This window comes from Neophocaena asiaeorientalis, unplaced genomic scaffold (genome assembly GCF_003031525.2).
Source record: "Neophocaena asiaeorientalis asiaeorientalis breed wild unplaced genomic scaffold, Neophocaena_asiaeorientalis_V1.1 scaffold205, whole genome shotgun sequence".
Lineage (NCBI taxonomy): Eukaryota > Metazoa > Chordata > Mammalia > Artiodactyla > Phocoenidae > Neophocaena > Neophocaena asiaeorientalis.
In genome coordinates this window covers 3,062,922-3,084,997 of record NW_020174369.1, presented here as the reverse complement: position 1 = coordinate 3,084,997, position 22,076 = coordinate 3,062,922, and the positions used below count along the sequence as shown (strand labels likewise).

At 37.5% G+C, this 22,076-nt stretch overlaps 1 protein-coding gene across 3 annotated transcripts in view; it reads left to right on the top strand.

The window, feature by feature from the left end:
• Positions 1-2,927: 2,927 nt before the first annotated feature.
• The window catches only part of OMA1 (OMA1 zinc metallopeptidase), a 61,218-nt gene continuing 42,069 nt past the window's right edge, over positions 2,928-22,076 (top strand). For 2 of the 3 annotated variants that reach the window (XR_003004660.1, XM_024756218.1), the window contains exons 1-6: positions 2,928-2,988; positions 9,293-9,811; positions 12,250-12,478; positions 15,267-15,440; positions 15,540-15,647; positions 18,413-18,541. Coding sequence is in view for 2 of the 3 variants with exons in the window: in XM_024756218.1 (XP_024611986.1) it covers positions 9,312-9,811; positions 12,250-12,478; positions 15,267-15,440; positions 15,540-15,647; positions 18,413-18,541 (1,140 nt within the window). In the remaining variant the exon portion in view is untranslated. Of the gene's footprint in view, positions 2,989-4,491; positions 4,916-9,292; positions 9,812-12,249; positions 12,479-15,266; positions 15,441-15,539; positions 15,648-18,412; positions 18,542-22,076 lie in introns of those variants that run through there. The other variant, XM_024756219.1, reaches the window with a different exon arrangement.

Sequence of the window (22,076 nt, the reverse complement as noted above, 5' to 3'; positions counted from 1 at the left end):
TGAGTTGCCTTAGGTTGGGTTCCCCAGAAACAGATTCTGAAAGAATTCTTTGTGTGCAGAGTTGCTGGAGAGGAAGGGAAAGAGGACTGGGCAGAAGAAGTGGGGCTTCTCCGCCAGTCCCATGGAGACCTGGGATGGCCCTGCAGAGTTGTCCTCAATTAAAATCCAAGGGTCAGGCCTTTGTCCCCCCAGATTAACCAGTCATTGGATGTGCACTGTCCCTGGAGAGAAGGCATATTCTTGGATGAGGCAGGTGTCTTCATCCAAGGGAAATCTCCAGAGAGGAAGCCATCTGAATTGCTCTGGCAGACTCTAGAAGAAGAAAAGAAAAGCTCAAGGGAAGTGGGCTTGCTGGAATGATTTATTTTGTGGAGCCAGAAGACCAGACAGAGGATTATGTTCCATTGGAGGCCCAAAAGACAGATAGTATACAAAGACAGCAAGGAAGGCACTGATGAGGAGAGTACCAGCTAGGGATGATGGTAAGAGAAGCAATCACAGAGCTGGGCTTGATAATATCCAGGAGGATGATAGCATCCTGAAGTAATAGAAGCCAGGTGGTGGCTTTAACCACCAGAAGTCTGGGGGCTGTGATTACTATAACAGCTGGCAAGGTCAAGGGGGCAGCCTTAGGGGGCTTGATCCACAGAGGTTGTGAAGGTATTTAATAATACGAGGTGTCCCTAGGGGAAAAAATAGATGGGCAGCCAACTGGGTTCTGCTTAACATCTACGACCAGAAAGACACAGGAATGGAGGAACAGGGCTTTTCTGGTGGTGCAGTGGTTAAGAATCCACCTGCCAATGCAGGGGATATGGGTTCGAGCCCTGGCCCGGGAAGACCCCACATGCCGCGGAGCAACTAAGCCTGTGCACCACAATTACTGAGCCTGCGCTCTAGAGCTCGCGTGCCACAACTACTGAGCCCATGTGCCACAACTGCTGAAGTCCACGCGGCTAGAACCCGTGCTCTGCAACAAGAGAAGCCACTGCAATGAGAAGCCCGCACATCACAAGGAAGAGTAGCCCCCGCTCGCCGCAACCAGAGAAAGCCCATGCACAGCAACAAAGACCCAACACAGCCAATAAAATAAAATTAAATTAAATTAAAAAAAGAAAAGAATGGAGGAACAGGAGGCTCAGAGTTGTTACCCCAATAAAAAGTCATGTTCTTTGCTTAATTCTCACATCTGAGTCAATTTTCAGACCCAGACCACAGAACCCATTGACCAAAGAGGTGGCTGGGTCCCTAGGAAGAAGAACCCTAAAACACTGAAACAAGTATTTACAGTAATGATTGCTCCATGGCCTATGACCATCTTCTCAGCTAACTATATATTGGGGAAAGAGGAATACCCAGACATTTCCCAGGGTCTGAAAGGATCTTGTTACTCAGAAATCCAAGTGTTATCAAGTCCTTTCTCTAAGACTGGGGACTTCTAGGGGTCAGGTAATAAGCGGAGTCCTGGATAACATCCAGCTTACAATGGGTCCCTGGGCCCATAGACCCACCCAGTGGTCATTTCCCCAGACTCTGAGTGCATAACTGGGAGTATATATATTGGGAAGCTGAAGGAAGCCCCACATTAGGTCCTTGGCCTTGAGTTCTCATGTGGGGAAGACCAAGTGAAAGCCTCTGAAACTGTCCCCTCCCTATCAAGTCGAGATAGTAAATCAAAACCTGTATTTCATCCAAGGGGAAGCGGGGGATGATGGCGGAGTTAATGCCCATGAACAACCCAAAGGATGGTCGTCCCTGTCATATTTCCATTTAGTTTGCCTGTCTGGCCCCTTCAGAGACCAGGAGGATGGCTTTCAAACTACTGCAGACCTAATCATGTAATATCCCTGATCACAGCTGTTGTGTCAGCTCTGTGATCCATCATAGTACAGGATCTGGACCACCTGGTCAACCCACAGAATGTCACACCTGTTTCACTGATGACATCATGCTAATCAGGCCGGATGAGCAAGAGGTGGCTAGTATATTGGAAACCTTCGTAAGAAACATGCACTTCAGAGGGTGGGAGATAAGCCCATGAAGATTCAGGGAACTGCCCCTTCAGTTTTTAGGGAACCAGTGGTCAGAGATATGCCAACATAGTTCCTTTAAAGCAAAAGGCAAATTACAAAATATAGACAAGCAAGATAGAAGAAAAACTTACTTTAAAACGCTCTAAAAGTGATACCTAAAAATAGTGTTTACATCCTTTAGGATATTCTTCATTGTGCATAGAATATAAATATAACAAACTGACTTTGAAATTATGGGATCATGTCACTATCTGATATCTTATTTATTTACTTGTTTACTTGCTTGTTGTCTCGTTCTTCACTGTGATATAAGCTCCATGAAAGTAGGGTCTGTCTTGCTCTCTGTTTCCCTGGCACTTAGAAGGCACTTGGTGCCCAATAAATACTTTTTGGTGGAATGAATGAAGTGTACTATACACATCACTTTGTAGCCAGCTATTTTCAACTAACTTCCAGATGCTTCAGGTTATTCTTCATCTTCCTTAGAATGTGCCATGTGAAAACAGAGTTTTCACAGCCCAAAGACTACTTCTATCAGTGCAACTTCTGAACCAAGAAACCTTAGCCTTTTGGCAGCCCTCGAATCTCCTTCCTTTTGGTCAGCACTGCCTTAGAATCTACAGCGGGCACAGACTTGCCTGTATCACTCATTAGAGGGACCCAAGTCAGGTTCCGAGACCTGAGCAGGTGAAGATGTTTCCAGGCGAGCAGCTCTGCCTGCAGCCACGTCCCTCCTCCGGCCACGCGGGGGCGCTAGAGCGCCACAGTTCACATGGGATCGGGGCCCTCTGGGAGGAAGACTCTGGGCGGGTGTATTGACTACCCGGTGTGGGCGGAGCCAAAGGCGTCCACGTCCGAGGCGAGGGCAGGAAGTGAGGAGGCCGGGCTTCTTTGGCGGGGCGTACGCTTGCGCGTAGGTCGGGTCAGAGGAACCTTCGCTTTCGCTACTGTTAGGGTCTGTCCTGGTGGGGGGACGCCTTTGCACGGCTATTAAGAGTGGGCCGGGCCCAGGGGAGGGGGCAGAGTACGGGAGTTGGGGTGGAGGGAGCTTGGAGGGGCGCTGGGGTTAGGAGCGGGGACACTTGGGGGCTCGGTTGGGTTGGGGTGGCGAGGCCTGGGGTGGAGGAGGGACGACGGGGAGCCGGGCTGGAGTAAAGCACGAGGGCGGCGTGTGCAGTCGGGGAAGAGGGCGAGTGGGAAAGGAAGACGTGGCAGTAAAGTCTCCTTTTCCCGCCTGATCCCGTCCTGGTGTTGAACTGCGGGGACCCCAGGGTGTTACCCTGGCAGCGCGGGAGTTGCAAATAGGCAGGTGGCTGCATTTTCCGGGAAGATAAGCTCCCTCTCCTCCCAGCCTTCTTATTAGCGGCGCTTTTTAAAAAGTCGTGGTTCTTTTTACCGCAGTATCGTGTGCGTCACAGTGACACCTTCACCCGTAGAAAACCTCTTCCAGCCGCTTTTGGTATCTTGAGACTCAAACCATCTCTTTTACCTGTCCCTCTTAAAGCAGAGAAAGTAAACGTTTTCCTACCCAAACCCCGCAGTGAAAAATAGGAAATTCCCTGTCTCAACAGTTGTAGGGTATTTAAATAATTTCTTCATGAGCTTGTCTACAAATTCGCTTTTTGTGCTCCTTAAATAATGTCACTTGCCTGCGTAAAGTGGAACAACAGTTGTGTTGTGCCATGCAGTGCTCAATGAGAAATTTTAGTCCAGGGAGATGAAAATACTTCATTGGGAATTCAGGGATTGAACAACTATGGTGACTCTGACCAATGCCATGTAACCCTCACGAAAAGGATTTGGGTTCATATCCATCATTCTCAGCTGTGGTGAAGGGGTGCAGTCTGGCATTTGGAAGCTTAAGAACCAACTCTGTTGCCTTCTAATTTATTATTATTTTTTTAAGCTTTCCATCATGTGTGTACTTTGCTTGAATGATTATTTTAAAGTACATGTGCTATTTTTGCCAATCTGACATCTGTTTCCATAGAAACTAGGGAAGAAATAGTCACTTTCAGAAGAGTTGTTAAAACTGTCTTCCAGGCTTCAGCCGTGAGTGCCAGTGAGCGCTGTACTTGCTCATTCTGAGATGGTACTTAAAGAATTAAGGATCTGAAACGTTCGTAGAGGCTAACAATCCAAATTGTTTAGTTTTCTCACATCATTAATTTAGTAATCCTGGAAGTCTGCCAGCTATGTTTGTTGACCTGCTACAGTTCTTTGAAGAGGATGTGTCAGCCCTGATTCTTTCTTCTGCTCTGTGTAGTCTAGTGATTGGATATTTGAAAATGTATAGTTTTTTTCTCCCATTCTTTACCCTTTCTTAAGGATACAGCAGGGATTACAAAATATCAGGCACTATTTCTGTTTCAAGTGACACTTGTAGGTGATATAAATGATAGCGTTTTTGCTTATATGTGTACTACATACAGTGTTTGGGGCTTTTGCTAACTTCTGTGTCAGTAGAATACTTTAAATTTCACGTTAGTTGTGAGCTGTGAGCAGGAGTTTGCTTGACATGTGAACAGAGCTAAGCAGTATGAATAGATGTGCCCAGACAGATGAGAGCTTTTCTTTTCTGAGAGGTGTAAGTAAATCAGTGGGTCTGGAGCTTCGGAATGGGTGAAGGAGGGGTAGGGAAGGTGCCTGGAGAAACAGTGGGAGGTGGTATTATGAGGGGCTTGGTCTGAAATATGCAGTTTATTGAAGCCCATGGAAATCAATGGTAATTACAAATATAGTTGCCTTTATTGATTTGGGGCTTACAAAAGTAATAACATATCCTGTAAAAGTTTAAACAGCACGGAAATATATGAGATGGAAATACTGAATCCCTTACAACCATCATCCTGCCACCCCAAATAACCACTGTGAATGGTTTGGTGTGTATTCCTTTAGATTTACTTATATTTGTATATACTAGTGTGTTTTAAGCATTACTGAGTATGTAAAAAATTTGAGTAATTTTCAAATAATTTGATGTATAGATAATACTATTTATGAAAATTGATGTTCTGAAGCATCTTTCCAGATAATGTTGTATTAGCCTAGACTGAGTTAGATTTATGTATTTTTCCCTGCAACTTTTATTATGAAGATTTGAAACACTAAAAAAAACTGGAAAAAAATTAAATGAGCACATATATAACCACCACTTAGATACAAAGGTTGTTAGCATTTTTCTGTATTGCCATTATGTCCTGTGTGTATGTCTGAATGTATTTTTATTATAAAATTTGAAAGTTTTATTCATCATGAAAAGAGAGTTGAGCAAGCATTTCAGGTATAAGATATCCACCTACATAACCACATCTTTATCACCTAAGAAAATAAGCAGTACTTATCTAAAATAACCTAAAAGCAAATTCATATTCAAATTACCCCAATAGTTCCAGTTGTCTTCTAAAACAAATTTTTTTCTTTCAAATTAGGATCTAATCAGAGTTCACACATTGCATTTGGTTGTCTCTTTTTAGTACCTTTAAAAAATATAGCTTAATGTATAGTTGATATACAATAAGTTGGACATATTTAAACCGTGCATGTTTTGACTTACGTGTATATCTATGAAACCAACAACACAACCACAATAGTGAACATTTTAGTTGCCCCCCCAAACTTTGTAATCCCTCCTCTTGCCCCTCTTTACCTTTCCAGCCTCTGATTTCTCTATAAGTATAAATTAGTCTGCTAACTATATATTGTTATATATAGTTAGTTTATATATATATAAACTTCAGTTTATATTCTAAAGCTGAAATCATAGAGCATGATTTTTGGAGAGAGAGTAGTGTCCTTTCCTGTGTATTTTTTTTCCTGTGTATGAGTCTGGCTTCTCTCACTTGCTAGTGTTTTTGTGTATTGCTCTTGTATTCTGCCACCTTAAACTCATTCTAATAGGTTTTTTTTTGTAGATTTCTTTGGATTTCCTGGATAGACAGTCATGTTATCTAGGAATAAAGATCATTTTACTTCTTTATTATCTGGATGCCATTTGTTTAGTTAGTTATGTATCTATTTATTTAATTCTGTTGCACTGCCTAGCATCTCCAGTATAATGTTGAATAGAAGTGGTGGGAGCAGACATCTTTGCCTTGCTCCTGATCTGAGGAGGAAAGTATAATCTTTCACCAATAAACGTACTGTTGCCTATAGGTTCCTGTAGATGTCCTAGTTACTGGGTTTTTATCAGGGTTGGTTGTTGGATTTTATCCATTGCTTTTTCTGTGTCTTTTGAGATGATCATGTAGTGTTTCTTTCTTCAGTTAGGGTGAATTACATTGATTGATTTTTGAATTTTTATTCAACCTTGCATTCCTGAGACAAACCTCACTTGGTCACGAGGTATTGTCTTTTTAATATATTTTTGAATTAGATTTCCTGAATATTATTAAGAATTTTTGTATCTATGTTCATGAGGGATATTATTCTATAGTCTTCTTGTAATTTTTTTTCTGTCTTTGGTATCAGGGTAGTGCTGGTCTTATGGAAGGAGTTGCAAACTATTCCTTTTTAATTTCTTGGAAGAGTTTATATAGAATTATTATTATTTCTTCTTTAAATGTTTGGTAGAATTCCCCAGTGAAGCCTTTTGGTTCTGGAGCTTTCTTCGTGGGAAGGTTTTTAACTATAAATTCAATTTAAAAATTGGGTATAGGGCTCTTCAGGTTGTTTATTTCTTCTTGAGTGAGCTCTGGTAGTTTGTATTTTTCAATGAATGTATCCATTTAATCCAAGGTGTCAAATTTAAGATTTTCTCTTTCATTGGTTTTAAGAAATTTGATATACCTTAAAGTAGTTTCTTTTGTGTTTCCTGTGTGTGTGGTTTGTTAAACTTCTTGGATTTGTGGGTTTACAGTTTTCATCAAATTTGGAAAATTTTGGTCATTATTTTTTCAAGTTTCTTTTTTTTTTTTTTTCTGTCTACTATCCCTCTCCACTTTTCAGGGTCTCCATTTACACATATATCAGGTCACTTGAGTTATCCCACACCTCAGTGATGCTGTATGCATTTCTTAAAGTCTGTTTTCTCTCTGCATTTCATTTTGGATAGTTTTTCATTGATACGTCAGTTCATAAGTCTTTATTTATACAATGTCTAATTTGGTGTTAGTCTCATCCAGTGTAATTTTTATCTAAGACATTATAGTTTTCAAATATAGAAATTCAGTGTTGATCGTTTGAAAAAATGTATTCCATGTCTCTACATAACATATCCAAACTTTCCTTTAACTTCTTAAACATATGCAATATGTATAACTAGTTTAATATCCTTGAATTCCCAGCTTCATCTCTTTAATTTAGGAGGACCATTGGGCTGCCCTAGGTTTCCCCTCTTTGCATGGTGGCCTAGAAACTCCAGGCAGAAGGCTGGGGCAGTTGTAGGGCTCGCCTAATTTGTTTCCCATTTCTCAGGGATGACTGTTCTTCGTTGCCTGATGTTCAGTACGTTGAAACCATTGTTTTACTTATTGTCTCTGTTTTTTTTTAATTGAAGTATAGTTGATTTACAATATTGTGTTAGTTTTAGGTGTACAACAAAGTGATTCAGTTTGTGTGTGTGTATATATTTCAGATTATTTTCCATTATAGGTTATTACAAGATGTTGAATATAATTCCTTGTGCTATACAGAAAGTCCTTGTTGCTTACCTATTTTATGTATGGCTGTTTGTAACTGTTAATCCCATACTCCTAATTTATCCCTCCCCTCTCCCTTTCCCCAACAACCATAAGTTTGTTTCCTATGTCTGTGAATTTGTTTCTGTTTCGTATATAGACTCATTTGTATTATTTTTTTGGATTCTAAATATACATGATATTATATAATATTTGACTTATTTCACTAAGTATAGTATTCTCTGGGTCCATCCATCTTGCTGCAAATGGCAGTATTTCATTCTGTTTTATGGCTGAGTAATATTGCATTGTGTTGATGGGCTCTTGGGTTGTTTCCATGGCTTGGCTGTTGCAAATAGTGCTGCTATGAACATTGGGGTGCATGTAGCTTTTTGAATTAGGGTTTTCGTCTTTTATGAATATGTACCAAGAAGTGGAATTGCTGGATCATATGGTAGCTCTGTTAGTTTAAGGAAGCTCCATACTTTTTCCCATAGTGGCTGTATCAATTTACATTCCCACCAACAGTGTAGGAGGGTTCCCTTTTTTCCACACCCTCTCCAGCATTTATTATTTGTAGACTTTTTGGTGATGGCCCTTCTGACCAGTGTGAGGTGATACTTCATTGTGGTTTTGATTTGCATTCCTGTAATAATTAGCAATATCAAGCATCTTTTCATGTGCCTGTTGGCCATCTGTGTGCCTTTGGAAAAATGTCTATTTAGGTCTACATATTCTTTCTGTTCTTTTAGTTATTTTCAGTGACAGGATAAGTCCCTTTTACTCTGTATTGACCTGAATCAGAAGTGCCAGTATTGAATTTGAAAGGAACAAATTTGTATTTTATTTTTATTTATTTTTGCATATTTTTTTTTTAGGTTTTTAAAAAAATATTTAATTTATTTTTTTGGCCGCGTCAGGTCTTAGTTGCGGCATACAGGGTCTTTGTTGAGGTGTGCAGGATCTTTTGTTGCAGTGTGTGGGCTTCTCTAGTTGTGGCGTGCGGGTTTTCTCTCTCTAGTTGTGGTGCTTGGGCTCCAGGGCACGTGGGCTCTGTAATTGTGGCACAGTGGGCTCTAGTTGAGACACACGAGCTCAGTAGTTGTGGCGTGCAGGCTTAGTTACCCCACGGCACGTGGGATCTTAGTTCCTGGAGCAGGGATCGAACCTGCTTCCCCTGCATTGTAAGGCGGATTCTTTACCACTGGACTACCAGGGAAGTCCCACAAATCTGTATTTTTAAAAATGCATTTTATGTTAGACTTTACTATTCCATTAAATACTCTTTCCCCCCATTGCTGCCAATTGCTGAAACTTAGTGCTGTTTTTGTTTAATCCATTTCTTATTCCCCAACTAATTTAGCTGTTAAAATAAAAATAGACTCCCCCAACTAAAATTAAAAAATGAAACGAAGGAAAAAATCCAGATTTTGAAAGTACATGTTGTTGAGTTAAAAGTTAGTAAAACCTCTTTGGTTTTTATTGTTAAGAGGAGTTGCTGCAGGGGGCAGTGAGTTGAAACCCAAGGTAATTCAGTCAGAGATACGTTAAAGGAAGAACACCTTTTTCATAAGTGTTATATTCCCAGTTTGGTAATAAGTATTTTGCTTAGATATTTATAGTTTATATATTGTGTTCCAGATAATCAAGCAAAACAAAGATGAGCTTCATCTGTGGACTGCAGTTTGCTGCTAGAAACTGTGTTTTCTTCCGATTTAATTTACTGACCAGCTGGAGAAAATGTAACACACAAGCTGTAACCTCACTGGACCGTCATCAAGTGAAAATTAACAGTATAGTAAATAAGCCTCTGGGCCTGGGAGTAAATCAGGGTGATAGATGGACATTTTTGCCTGAAAACTTTCATTTCTGTAGGACTTTTAATAACAAAAGAACAGGTTGCCTCTTGAGCATCAGAAGTAAGGAAACTTGGATGATTACCCAAAAATGTACTGCGTGGAATAACTCTTTCTCAAGACAGCTACTGATGAAAGATGTTCTCGTAGTTCCTGCGCTTTCAGTGGTGCATCCTCTAAACTGTTTACCCACAAGAGACATCAGGAGTTTCCATACTTCTCCACGGTTTCAAGCTGCTCCGGTTCCTCTCTTGTTGATGATTCTTAAACCAGTGCAGAAGCTACTGGCTATCATTGTGGGCAGGTAAAATGCTCTTTAAAATATAAACTCTTATATTAAAAAGTATCTGTAAAACTCACTTTTAAAGAAAACTTGATAGATTTCCCTCCCATAATTAGCTCAGAATTCAGTTTCTAAACAGTTGGTTCTACTCAGTGTTTTTATGTATGCCTTAATGATCTTAAAATCATCTACTGCATATTATAGTACAGAAATGTGATCTTTAAAAATTATTCTTGTATATTTTATATAGACACTATTTAAAAGGTCTTATATTTATGATGACAAGAATCAGAAATGTTTGTTACAACTCACATATAAGAACTGTACTTACAAGCATTCCTTTTTAGTTCATGGAATTTGAGACAATGGAGCATGAAACTGAAGAACTTTGCTTACTTAAGAAAGGGCTCATTCCTAGCCACGTTAACTCTTAATTAGTATTTTTATTTATTTATTTTTCTATTCTGTTTCCGACAAGTCTTTATTTTCTCTTTGTGATCCTTTATAATAGTTAATGTTTTTTTTCAGCTAAGTAATACTTCATATTTAATTTAAAACTCCCCCTCATAATTCTGTTTTCTCTTGTTTGCTCCATGAAGATTGAAGAAAGGTAAAGTTAAGTATTGTCTCGTTATAAACTTTTCTTATGTTTGATAACTTTGAAGTGCCTTCTAGCCTTCTTACTTCCATACTAACCAACCCAGTTTTCTTTTTATCAAAAATCAAGGACCTGTACTCTGTAATTTATTGTGTTCTTTATGACTAGGCTTTGGCACTCAGAAAATATTCAGCTAATTTAGCTCTCAATTTAAGTAATGACTATCAAAGAAAGCCAGAGCTAGACAATAGTTAAAGAAGTAAAAACAGATTTTATTCAGAACTTCTGCAGTAGGAGAAAACTTCTTCTGCATAGAACCAGAGTCAGCTCTGAATACACCATGGGCTATGTGGGCAGGGCGGGAGTTGGTAGATGGAAAACTACAGAGGGGAAACATCAGGAGCAAGGGGGGATTCCACCCAAACTGACCTACTAGATTTATTGCTGAAGGCAGGTGTGGGTGATCAGATATCACCTGGGGGATGATGAATGGTAAGGACAGATTGGGTATTGTGATCAGATATGGAGGATAAGGGATTCTGAGTTAATTGACCTAGCAGCATTCTTGCTAAAATTGGACAATGCAGAGATGAACACAGTAGTCCAAAAGACAAGGCCTATTTGAAAAACAGTTCAGGGGAGTCTGAGTAGAGTTCGGGGTAGGAAAGAATCTTTGTCACAACTCAGACGAAGTTCTTGGGCCAATAACTCTTTCTCATCCTTTTAAATTATTTATTTATTTTTAACTTTTTGTTGATATTACTATTGTAAATCACCTAAAATTTTATTTTAGGATATGTTTTCATACATTTTAAATGATAATGTCATAAACTTTTAAATTGGAAATAAGTATACTTCGTAGTTTGATCTGAATCTTTTTAGGTTGAAACACTTTAAAGGCATTTTAGGTGTGTCACTTAACAAGATTAAGATAACTCAAAGAAGTTATTTTATAAAATAAATTTTGTCAAGAGAATGATGTATATATTTTAAATTCTTGTTGTAATTTCACAGATGAACTCATAGGGGAAAAGTTCTGTTCCAGCGCTGAAAACATTACTGGTTGTCAAAATGTCCATGAACCCGAATAAGCAGCAGAGAGTCTGTTGTTGCCTGGTAGCACTGGACCTCCCCAGATGTTACCTATAAAACCTCTCATTTCCGTATTTACAGTATTTATGCTCTTATTCCCTCTCCTTTGTCATGTTCTTGAGTAGAGTTTCTGCTACTGAGCAATATTTGTTTCTAAAATCAGTGCTCAGATAGTTTCCCTTGTACCTTACTGAAGTACTGGCACATTGTCTCAGATGTCTGACGAGCAGTGGGGGCAGTGGTGGTTAAAGGTATAGATTTGTTGTACCATAACACCTTCAGATGTTTATCTGGGCAATTCATCCCTATTATATTGCCTCCCTTGCCTCATTTTCCTCTTATTAACTCTACAACCTTGTATAAATTGTTTAACTTCTCTCAAGTCTCAATTTTCTCTTCTGTAACAGGATTATTATGAAGATTAAATGAGGTGATAGACGTATAGCATTAGAAGAGTACCTTGAATGTGCTGAACGGTCAATAAATGTTAATGGTAGTTATAGTAAAACAGCTTCTCATTTAGCGTTTACCTTTAAAATAACTGAAGAAAATTCAAATGAGCATTAGAATTTTTTAACTATAGCTCCATATAATTGATTACATTTTCATCATTTAGCTAAGAATTTTTAAAAACTGAAAAAACCATCTATACAGAAAAATATAAAAATTCAAGTATTTGATGACAGAATTTTAGCATAAGCATTAAGTTTTGGTGATTGATATGTACTGATTCTATTATCAGAACTTTGAATTTTTCTTTTTGCTCCAGGGGCATAAGGAAATGGTGGCAGGCACTTCCTCCTAACAAGAAGGAACTATTTAAAGAAAGTGTAAGGAAGAATAAATGGAAGTTATTCCTTGGTTTGAGTAGTTTTGGATTGCTTTTTGTAGTATTTTATTTTACACACCTGGAAGTGAGTCCAGTCACAGGAAGGAGCAAGCTTCTATTACTGGGGAAAGAACAGTTCAGACTTTTATCAGAACTGGAATATGAAGCAGTAAGTAGAAAGAATTGTTTTTAACTACATTGCTTGATGTAATACTCAAAGGAGGAAAGTTTCTTAAATATGAAAGATGCACTAGTTTTTAATTTAATCTCTGATAGCAAATTAGCATTTTTTCCAAAAGGCCTCAGACCTTTCATGCTTAGTATTCCTACTGCCTACATTGCCTTTCCTTGTATCACCCAGCTAACTCCTGTTCATCACATGTCACCTTAAATGTCACTTTCTCAGGAAAGCCTTCCTTGATTATCCTGACTGGGTTAGGCAGGGTGGCTACGTTAGGCTCTAGGGGGTATCCTTCATACAGACTGCGTTATGAATTAGTCATTTGTAGCTATGCTCTGTGCTTGGCTGTACTGGGGCTAGGTCTCCTACTTTTCTCTTTGCATACTGTCCTTTTCTTTTAAAACACTTATCGTGAGGGTAACACCATAATTATTTGCATAATTATTTATCTGTTGATCTGTCTCCCTTTCTAGACTAGCTCTAGGGGGTCAGAGACCCTGTCTATTCTGTTTATCATTTCATCTTAAGTGCTGGCACAGCGTACAAAGTAGTGCTTAGTATATATTTTTTGAATAAATAGATCTGTAATTTGAATTTTTGTACCTTGAAAATAAAGTAGAATAAGATATTCTCTCCCACCCCCGCACATCAATTTTGGCTATTTATTATATTTTTTGAATGCAAAATAAAGTTGGAATTCAGAAGTCTTAACCTCCTTGGAAAGTATAGTCACTCAAGTAGTTAAACATTTTATACCACTAGTGAGTTCCTTGAGGACGGATCATCTTTCTATCTCTCATGCCTGGCACATAAACAGTATAGACAAACCTCATCTTATTGTTCTTTGCTTTATTACACTTTGCAGATGTTGCATTTTTAAAAATTGGAGGGTTGTGGCAACCCTGTGTCAAGCAAGTCTATCGGTGCCATTTTTCCAACAGCATTTGCTTACTTCGTATCTCTATGTCACTTTTCGGTAATTCTTGCAATATTTCAAGCCTTTTCATTATTATTATATTTGTTAGGCAAAAAAGATTATGACTTGCTCAAGGCTTAGATGATGGTTAGCATTTTTTAGCTATAAGGTGTTCTTTAAGGTATGTACATTGTTTTTTTTAGACATAATGCTGTTGCACACAATATGCACTGGGAAACCAAAAATTCATGTGACTCACTTTACTAAGATATTCACTTTGTGGTGAATATCTCATTAAAGATATCGAGGGCTTCCCTGGTGGCGCAGTGGTTCAGAGTCCACCTGCTGATGCAGGGGACACGGGTTCGTGCCCTGGTCTGGGAAGATCCCACGTGCCGCGGAGCGGCTGGGCCCGTGAGCCATGGCCCCTGAGCCTGCGCGTCCAGAGCCTGTGCTCCGCAACGGGAGAGGCCACAACAGTGAGAGGCCCGCGTACCGCAAAAAAAAAAAAAAAAAGATATCGAGAACTGGAATTGAACCCACAGTGTCTCTGAGGTGTGCCTGTATATGCTCAATTAATATTTGTGGAATTTATATCCTCACTTGACAGCTTTGTCATGGTTAGATTTTTATTTCAATTGAGCTTCTGAGTTTGTTAATGGAAAGTTACCATAAAAAAGGAAATAACAATGGTTTTTCACTAAAAAGATTGTTCTTAATAAAGATAAGACCAATCTCTTCTATACAGTTTATACAGAGATTTGAGATGTTTCTTAGAATAGTCTAGTTAGAAGCAAGTTTGAGGAAAGTGTTCTGTTAAGATTGAGAAAGGCCTAGTGTTAAATTAGTGTTATCTTCTACCATTTATATCACTAAGAAGCTTTAAAAAATTATATACATGTACATATATTTTTTTCTTATTTTTTAGCCTACAAATATAATACCTGCTTGTTATGAAAATGCAAACACATGCTCTTATGGGATTATTATAAAGTACTGTAATTACATATAATTTTGTTTGTTGTATCTACTTCAGTGTTTTTCTTTGTTTCAGACAGTTTACACTGGTGACTTGTGCTTTTAAAAAATGCTATATAAAGACTTTCAAATTCATATTCTATAAAATCATGTTTTTAATGCATCTCAAGGAGGAAGGTTACGGACTTCTTGATTCATATATGAAAGAAATTATACATTTTATGGAAATTTAATATTTTAAGAACATCCTCACTTTTCGAAGTACACTTGAAAGAGTCTCATAAATATAGCTTCAGAAAAAGTGTCTTCATATGGTGTTTAGTCTTAATTAGCATAATATAGAGAAAATGATATGCCCATTAGTTCTAAAAGTTTAGTAATTTCAATCTATCTGGCTAAAGCACTTTAAAATTAATGAAGTGTCCTTTTTTGGGGGAAGTTTAACTTTCTTAATAAGTATAAGGTGTTTTTCTATTCAGTATGTTATGAAAGTAATTTTCTTTTGTATTTTACTTTCTTATATGAAATCTTTCTGTTCTCTAGGCAATGTTTTGTTTTCTAAAATATTTAGGAAATTAGAAATAATATTTAAGCATTTTATTTGTTTATAGGCTAATAGAAAAGATGAGTGAATTTTTATTTCAACCAATTTATATGAAAAATCTTAGTTATTAGAATTTATTCTCTTTGTGAGAAACCAGATTGCCCTTGCATAAATAATTCAAATTTGAAATTTTTTGAGTATTTAATATGTGCATATTTTTACATATTTAGAAATTAAAGTGTTCAACAGTAAGTGCCATATAGCACTCCTTAAAGCAATATAAACATTTTGTAGAGCTAACACTCTCTTAGAGACTACTTTTCTTTTTAATCTTTCAGTGGATGGAAGAATTTAAAAATGATATGCTAACTGAGAAAGACACCCGATACATGGCTGTTAAAGAAGTGGTTCATCATTTAATTGAATGCAATAAAGATATTCCAGGGATCTCTGAGATCAATTGGATAATTCACGTGGTTGATTCCCCAGATATAAATGCCTTTGTGCTTCCAGTAAGTAAATGTTACCCGGCCTAATTTTTAATTGTTAAATTTAACGTCCTTGTTTTTTATGTTGTTGTAATTCCTTACATTATTTTCATTATGGTGCAGAACGGACAAGTGTTTATCTTCACTGGGCTTTTAAATAGTGTGACTGATATTCATCAGCTGTCCTTCCTTCTGGGCCACGAAATAGCACATGCAGTACTTGAACATGCCGTAAGTACCTAAAATGAATGTTCAGTTGTTGAAACACTCCTTTGAAATTAGCAAGTTAAATCTCTTAGAGAACTGAATCTTTTCAGTTATTTTTTATGATGGAATTTTAGTTTTTAATAATTGACTTATTCTGTTACCTGAGAAAGTATGATTGGCTAATTTTGAGAATTTTTATCATCTTTAGTGTTTGATACTGAATAATTAGTGTTTCTGTTAAATACTATTTTTATCATCTGTCTTTTTTGCTAAGAAGTGATTATTCTCAACCTGTAATTATTTCAAATTAGATTTTAAACTTTCCATAATTATTAACATACTTAGAATCTAGTCAGCAAATCAACTGTAGGAAAGTGATACTACTATTCAAGTGGTAAATGTTTTCTTACTTTTTTATTCATTCTCAGAGGATAGCTTTGAGCATCTTTGAAAATGTCTAGAATGATATGCCATGTATAATTAATGCAGAGTAATAATAATGATACCTTGCCATTTTACAGTTTACTGAGTTTTTTAATACCTTCTCATTCATAATTTTAATACTATCCTCATGAGGTAGGTATTTAATATCCCTATATTACAGGGGTCCTCAATCCCCGGGCCGTCGACTGGTACTGGGCTGCACAGCAGGAAGTGAGCGGCAAGCGGGTGAGCGAGGCTTCATCTGCCGCTCCCCATCACTCGCATTACCCCCTGAACCATCCCCCAACCCTGTCTGTGGAAAAATTGTTTTTCATGAAACCGGTCCCTGGTGCCAAAAAGGTTGGGGACTGCTGCTATATTATATACGAGGTCTCTAATGTTTAAAAAGACCCTAAATAACATGACTAACGTGACAAACTGGCGGAATTGGAACTTTAATCAAGGTTTTTTTCTGTTTGCAAGTCTGGCACTGCTTCCTTTTCCCACAGTTACCCGGCTGTTGGCAGCACTTTTCTCATAGATCATAGAATTCAGGTAGATTTATATACCCTTGTGAATATACATCTGTTTGACTTGGTGTGAATCTAGAAAAATAATATATTTGTTTACTCATAGTTTTATTTTTATTCATTAAAAATTGTGCATGGCTCATTTGTTTACATGATTAGCGAGAGGTGTATTTTTTAATTGAAAACACAAAGGTAAATAGTGGAAGGATTGTGAATATATCAGAAATGCAAGTGGAAATGATAATGTTATTAATCCCTCTAAATGTCATCTCAAATTCTGTCTTTTCCTTAGAGTATCAATAAGATGAGGTGGGCCAAAGTTGTGCTATTCTAGAGCGCAAATAGTAATTATCTCCTTTATTTCTTCTGAGTTACAGGAAAATAGAAAAAAATTTCTTCCTTAAACGGATACATACAAGAATAAATCTAAGCAGTTGAAATACGTTATATCGTTCTAGAAATGGCTTTATAACTGCAAAATCAATCAATTTTGGCCATTTTTAGTTTTTAAAAGGTGTTCATTTCAGCACATTAATTTTTCTGGCATCTGGGTCAGTGCCTTGTTCAGCATAATGTTGTCATCTCTGTCGGTGCAAGAGCAATAATTAGACGAGACATAAAAAGCAAATGGTCTTAAAAATAGGAAATAGTTATTAATATTTCTTTGTTAGAGGTCTTAGACACTGTCAATACTATGTTTTCTCTTTTAGGAGTCTCCATTTTATGTTGTTTTCATCATTTCACAAATACAAATTTAAAAAAATTTTTAGTTTTCTAAGATTATGTAATAACAATTATATTCTTTAATAATTAATTACAAGGATTTTCTCTTGTATAATGACTTCATCATTTAGTGCCAAAGTAATTCTATAATTGTCTTTCATGAGTCTTATAATGAAGCAAAGAATGCTTTGTGAAGGCAGATTATATTCAGAAGTATTCTAGGTGATTATTTTTAGTTGTTAGCCATGTTTCATACATTCAAGTAATGCTTCCTATATTATCAGTGTCAGCACTACAATAAAATTTATTCAGCAGCTTTAGTGAGGAGCAATGAACAGTCCAGTGCATTAAACTTATGTTTAGATATTACTACTCCAAACAACTATTTTAAGTAAAACATTTTTTGGTTACTGCTATAAGTAAATACAAAATAATCATATAACTAAATTTCCTGGTGGGAAATACCAGGCTGATAAAGTTGCAGACTTGCATGACTCTTCACATATTAGGTCATGAAGTCAAAAGACTTTTATTTAAAAAATAAATTTCTAATATTTTCCTGAATTGACCTTGTTTTAACTGCTTCACATGTTAGGTAGTGTTTGGTCTCTGTCTAAAAGTATAAGCATAATAAACATATTTATTTGATTTTTTAAAAAGATTTAGTGACTGTATTAGAAACTATAACTTCCTGGGTTTGATTCCTTGTTCTTTTACTAATTGCTTTTTGAATTTGGGCAACTCTTTTAATCTCTTTTCATCTTAGTTTATCTATAAAATAGGGAACAATTGTACCTATTTTTACAAGATTATTATGCTTGTTAATATAAGACACTGTAGGTTAATGAACCTGTCATTGTATCTGAATGGTGGTAGTAGCTCAAGTAGATATTAGTTGAATGAATAACTAATAAGTATGTACACAAGAGATGGGAAAAACAGACTGGGAAAGGATAAAGCACACAGAAGAAAACGAATTTGCAGTCTTACGTGGCGAAGTTCAGTTAAACACATGTAATTATTTAATGTTGTTACACACGATGAACTAGAAAATGTTAGCATGTACTATCTGAATTTATTAAGTGTAATTTTCATTATTTTGATTTTTCTCAGGCAGAAAAGGCTAGCTTGGTTCATTTCCTGGATTTCCTAGGTCTGATTTTTCTCACAATGATTTGGGCCATTTGTCCTCGAGATAGTTTGGCACTTTTGGGCCAGTGGATTCAGTCTAAATTGCAGGAGGTAAGTCTGAAACAATAAGTTGAATTTGCGATGGCCTGTGGTGAGGACATTTTACTGTAAAGGAAAAAGTACCAGAAATGTTTTCATACCTTATCATGAGTCTTACCACGAAAAACGGGGGCTAATTTTTAGCGTCTTACGTCTTCTTATTTTTAGGGGATATTCTTTTTTTATTTTTAATTTATTGTTTCTGGCTGCATTGGGTCTTCATTGCTGTGCACAGGCTTTTCTCTGGTTGCGGCGAGTGGAGGCTACCCTTCATTGTGGTGTGTGGGCTTCTCATTGTGGTGGCTTCTCTTGTAGTGGACTACGGGCTCTAGGCGCGCAGGCTTCAGTAGTTGTGGCTCGCGGGCTCTAGAGCGCAGTCTCAGTAGTTGTGGCGCACGGGCTTAGCTGCTCCGCGGCACATGGGATCTTCCCGGACCAGGGCTTGAACCCGTGTCCCCTGCATTGGCAGGCAGATTGTTAACCACTGCGCCACCAGGGAAGCCCTTAGGGGATATTCTTAATAGTGAGCATTCAAATTAGAAAATATTACATCTCTTATATGATGGAGATAGATGGATTAGAAGGGCTTGGCAACTTTTGGCTAGCTTTTTTTTTGCATAGTTATTGTTCTTACAGAGAGAAACCCAGTCACAACCCTTTCTTTCCTTCTGTTGCTTTACCTTCAGACGAACCCCTTTTGTCTCCTAGTAGCGGTGGTGTACTCACTGGACGACTCTCCCTTCCCCCAAATATTTGCATTTTAATGGGGAACTCTCAAAACCTGTAAACTTTTATGGGCGCAGGGTTGGCAGAAGCTGCTTGACTACCTTCATCTCCTCACTCCCAGTTAAATTAATGTGGCCTGGAAAATACTGAAAGGACAGTCTTAATAGGTGTTTGTTAACTTTTGTTTTTAGTACTTATGCATAATGATAGTCATCTGATAAAATTTTTGAGTCCTCCATCTTGTTCAAAACAGTACATTACTGAAAGGAGGTCTTGCAATCTTAATATTTGCTTTGTTTACCTATGATTAGCTATTTTATTTTATGTCTTTCATCAGATATTTCTTCTTGTCCTGGGAGGTTTGGTTATTTAGGAACAATCTGTTATTTGTTTATTCAGTGATTTGTGGAGCACCCATCAGAGTGCCATCTGGGTGCTGTTTAAATCCAATGTGTAAAATTCTTTGAGACAAATTGCTTTAGAAATTGAATAACTAAGTCTTTTATTCAGTGTTAGCATATCATTTGGTTTCATTTATATTGAAATAAAGGTTCTTAAACGGAAAGAGAAAGAATGGTTATTGCTTAGATTATAGAATCTCATATTTTGAATTTTATTTTTATCATTGATGTGCTGGGAAGTCAGAGAAGGTAATGTAGTTTTCCCCCTGTTTATCAATAAATAGCTTTTTCTGTAATGGAATCAGGAGATGAAGTCATAAGAAAGATAACTGGAAGCTGTTTCTCCCTTGAAATACTTGATGATCCTATTTGAGTATAATTCTTTAATAATTAAACTGAAAACAAAGTAAGGGTTACTTCTGTTTGAACTCTTTTTCCCTAAATCAGGACCCCCTCCCAGCAATTTTGGTGACAAGGAAATATTTCTTTCTCTGGAAGCCTGCTCATTGTGATTGGAGAGCAGAGGGGAATGCTGGTAGTGAAGTTCTTGAGGGGGAATTGCTGACATTTTTTTGTCAGAGGAAGGAAGAGAGGAAGGAAGAAGTAGGGGGCCCTCACTTAACTGGCTGGGTACAATGTAGCAGCCCTCATAGAGCGCTACCAGGTAGGGTTTTGAAAGCTATTAATAATGATTATAGTAGCTAACATTTATTGAGTACTTGCTGTATTGTAGGCACTAGGATAAACACTGTAGATTAATTTTGTACAGGGGTTAAGAATACAGGCTCTGATCAGATGGATCTGTGTTTGAATTTAATCTCTATTAGACCTAAATTTTGTAGAACTTCCGCGGGTTACTTCACTTATTATAGGTCTCAGTTTCTTTATCTGTAAGTTTGGATAACAGTAGTGGCTAACTCAAACATTATTGCGGGTTTAATTACACATTTAAGGCAGCATTTCTCAATATAGGCACTATTGACATTTTGAATTGACAAAGAATTGACAAGATAATTCTTTGTTGTGGGGAATTGTCCTCTGCATTGCAGTACGTTCAGTGGCTTCTACACGTCTAGATGCCTCTACACATCTGGCCTCTACCCACTAGATGCCAGTAGCACTCCCCCCTCTCTTCCCAGCCCCAGTTGTGACAATCAAAAATATCTCCAGACATTTCCAAATGTCCCTGAGGGACAATATCACGTCCAGTTGAGAACCACTGATTGAAAGCATTTAGCACAGTACCTGGTACCAAGTAAGGACTCAACAAATGGGAGTTATTATTATTATTATTATTTGCTCATTTTATTCTCTCTGCAACTCTAGGAGTTTGGTACTGTTACTGCTCCATTTTACATATGACGCTATTGGGCTTAGAGGCGTTAAAAAATTAGCCCAGAACTAATAGTTAATACACATCAGCATTTGGGCTTGAACACGTTTCTTTCCTTTTAAAGCCAATGTTTTTAATTGGTTATACTACCGACAGATTTGTTGGGACACCTGCAGACTGCTTATGGAAAGTGCAGACACTATATAATATAGTTCAGCAACTTAAAACAGACATGATCGAGAAGGAAGCAAGTCATATCTAGTGGTCATATACAACAGATTAGATTGATTTTACTATTTCTAGCCATTACTGACATGCAGCTACCTCTGAAAAATTGCTTCCCCAATTAATAGCTCTTCTCTCAAAAATCCTGCCTATTGATCCATCTTCTACAAAGTTTTAGTACTTAATGAAAATTAGTATTTAACTGGAAAGCATTCACATAAATACAAGTAATTAGGAAAATTACAGTTATAATATCTATTTGTATTATTTTATTGAAGTTGGAAGAAAAGTTCATTTTCCTAACTAATCGATACTTAGACAACAAAGAGGAAATTAAGATAGTATGTCAAAGAAAGAACATTCTGCTATATGGTTAATTTTCTAACTGAAATAAATCCTCTAGTAGTGTCACTGGCTATTATATAGCTATAGTTTTTCAATTTTCTTTTAAAACTGCAAGATCACAATGTTCCTTGGTCATATTTAAAATCCTGCATCAATAAGCTTTCTTAGGGAATCCTCTACATAGTAAGTAGAGATTATAATTGGAAAAATGCAAGTCCACTGTATGATACTGTGTACTCTGCAAAAGTTTGCAGGCATGGTTTTTTCCTATTCTTTCCGTGTTTTAAAAATATTAATCTCTGGGCTTCCCCAGTGGCGCGGTGGTTGAGAGTCCGCCTGCCGATGCAGGGGACACGGGTTCGTGCCCCGGGCCGGGAAGATCCCACATGCCGCGGAGCGGCTGGGCCCGTGAGCCATGGCCGCTGAGCCTGCGCGTCCGGCTCCGCAACGGGAGAGGCCACAATGGTGAGAGGCCCGCGGACCGCAAAAAAAAAAAAAAAAAAAAAAATTAAACCAT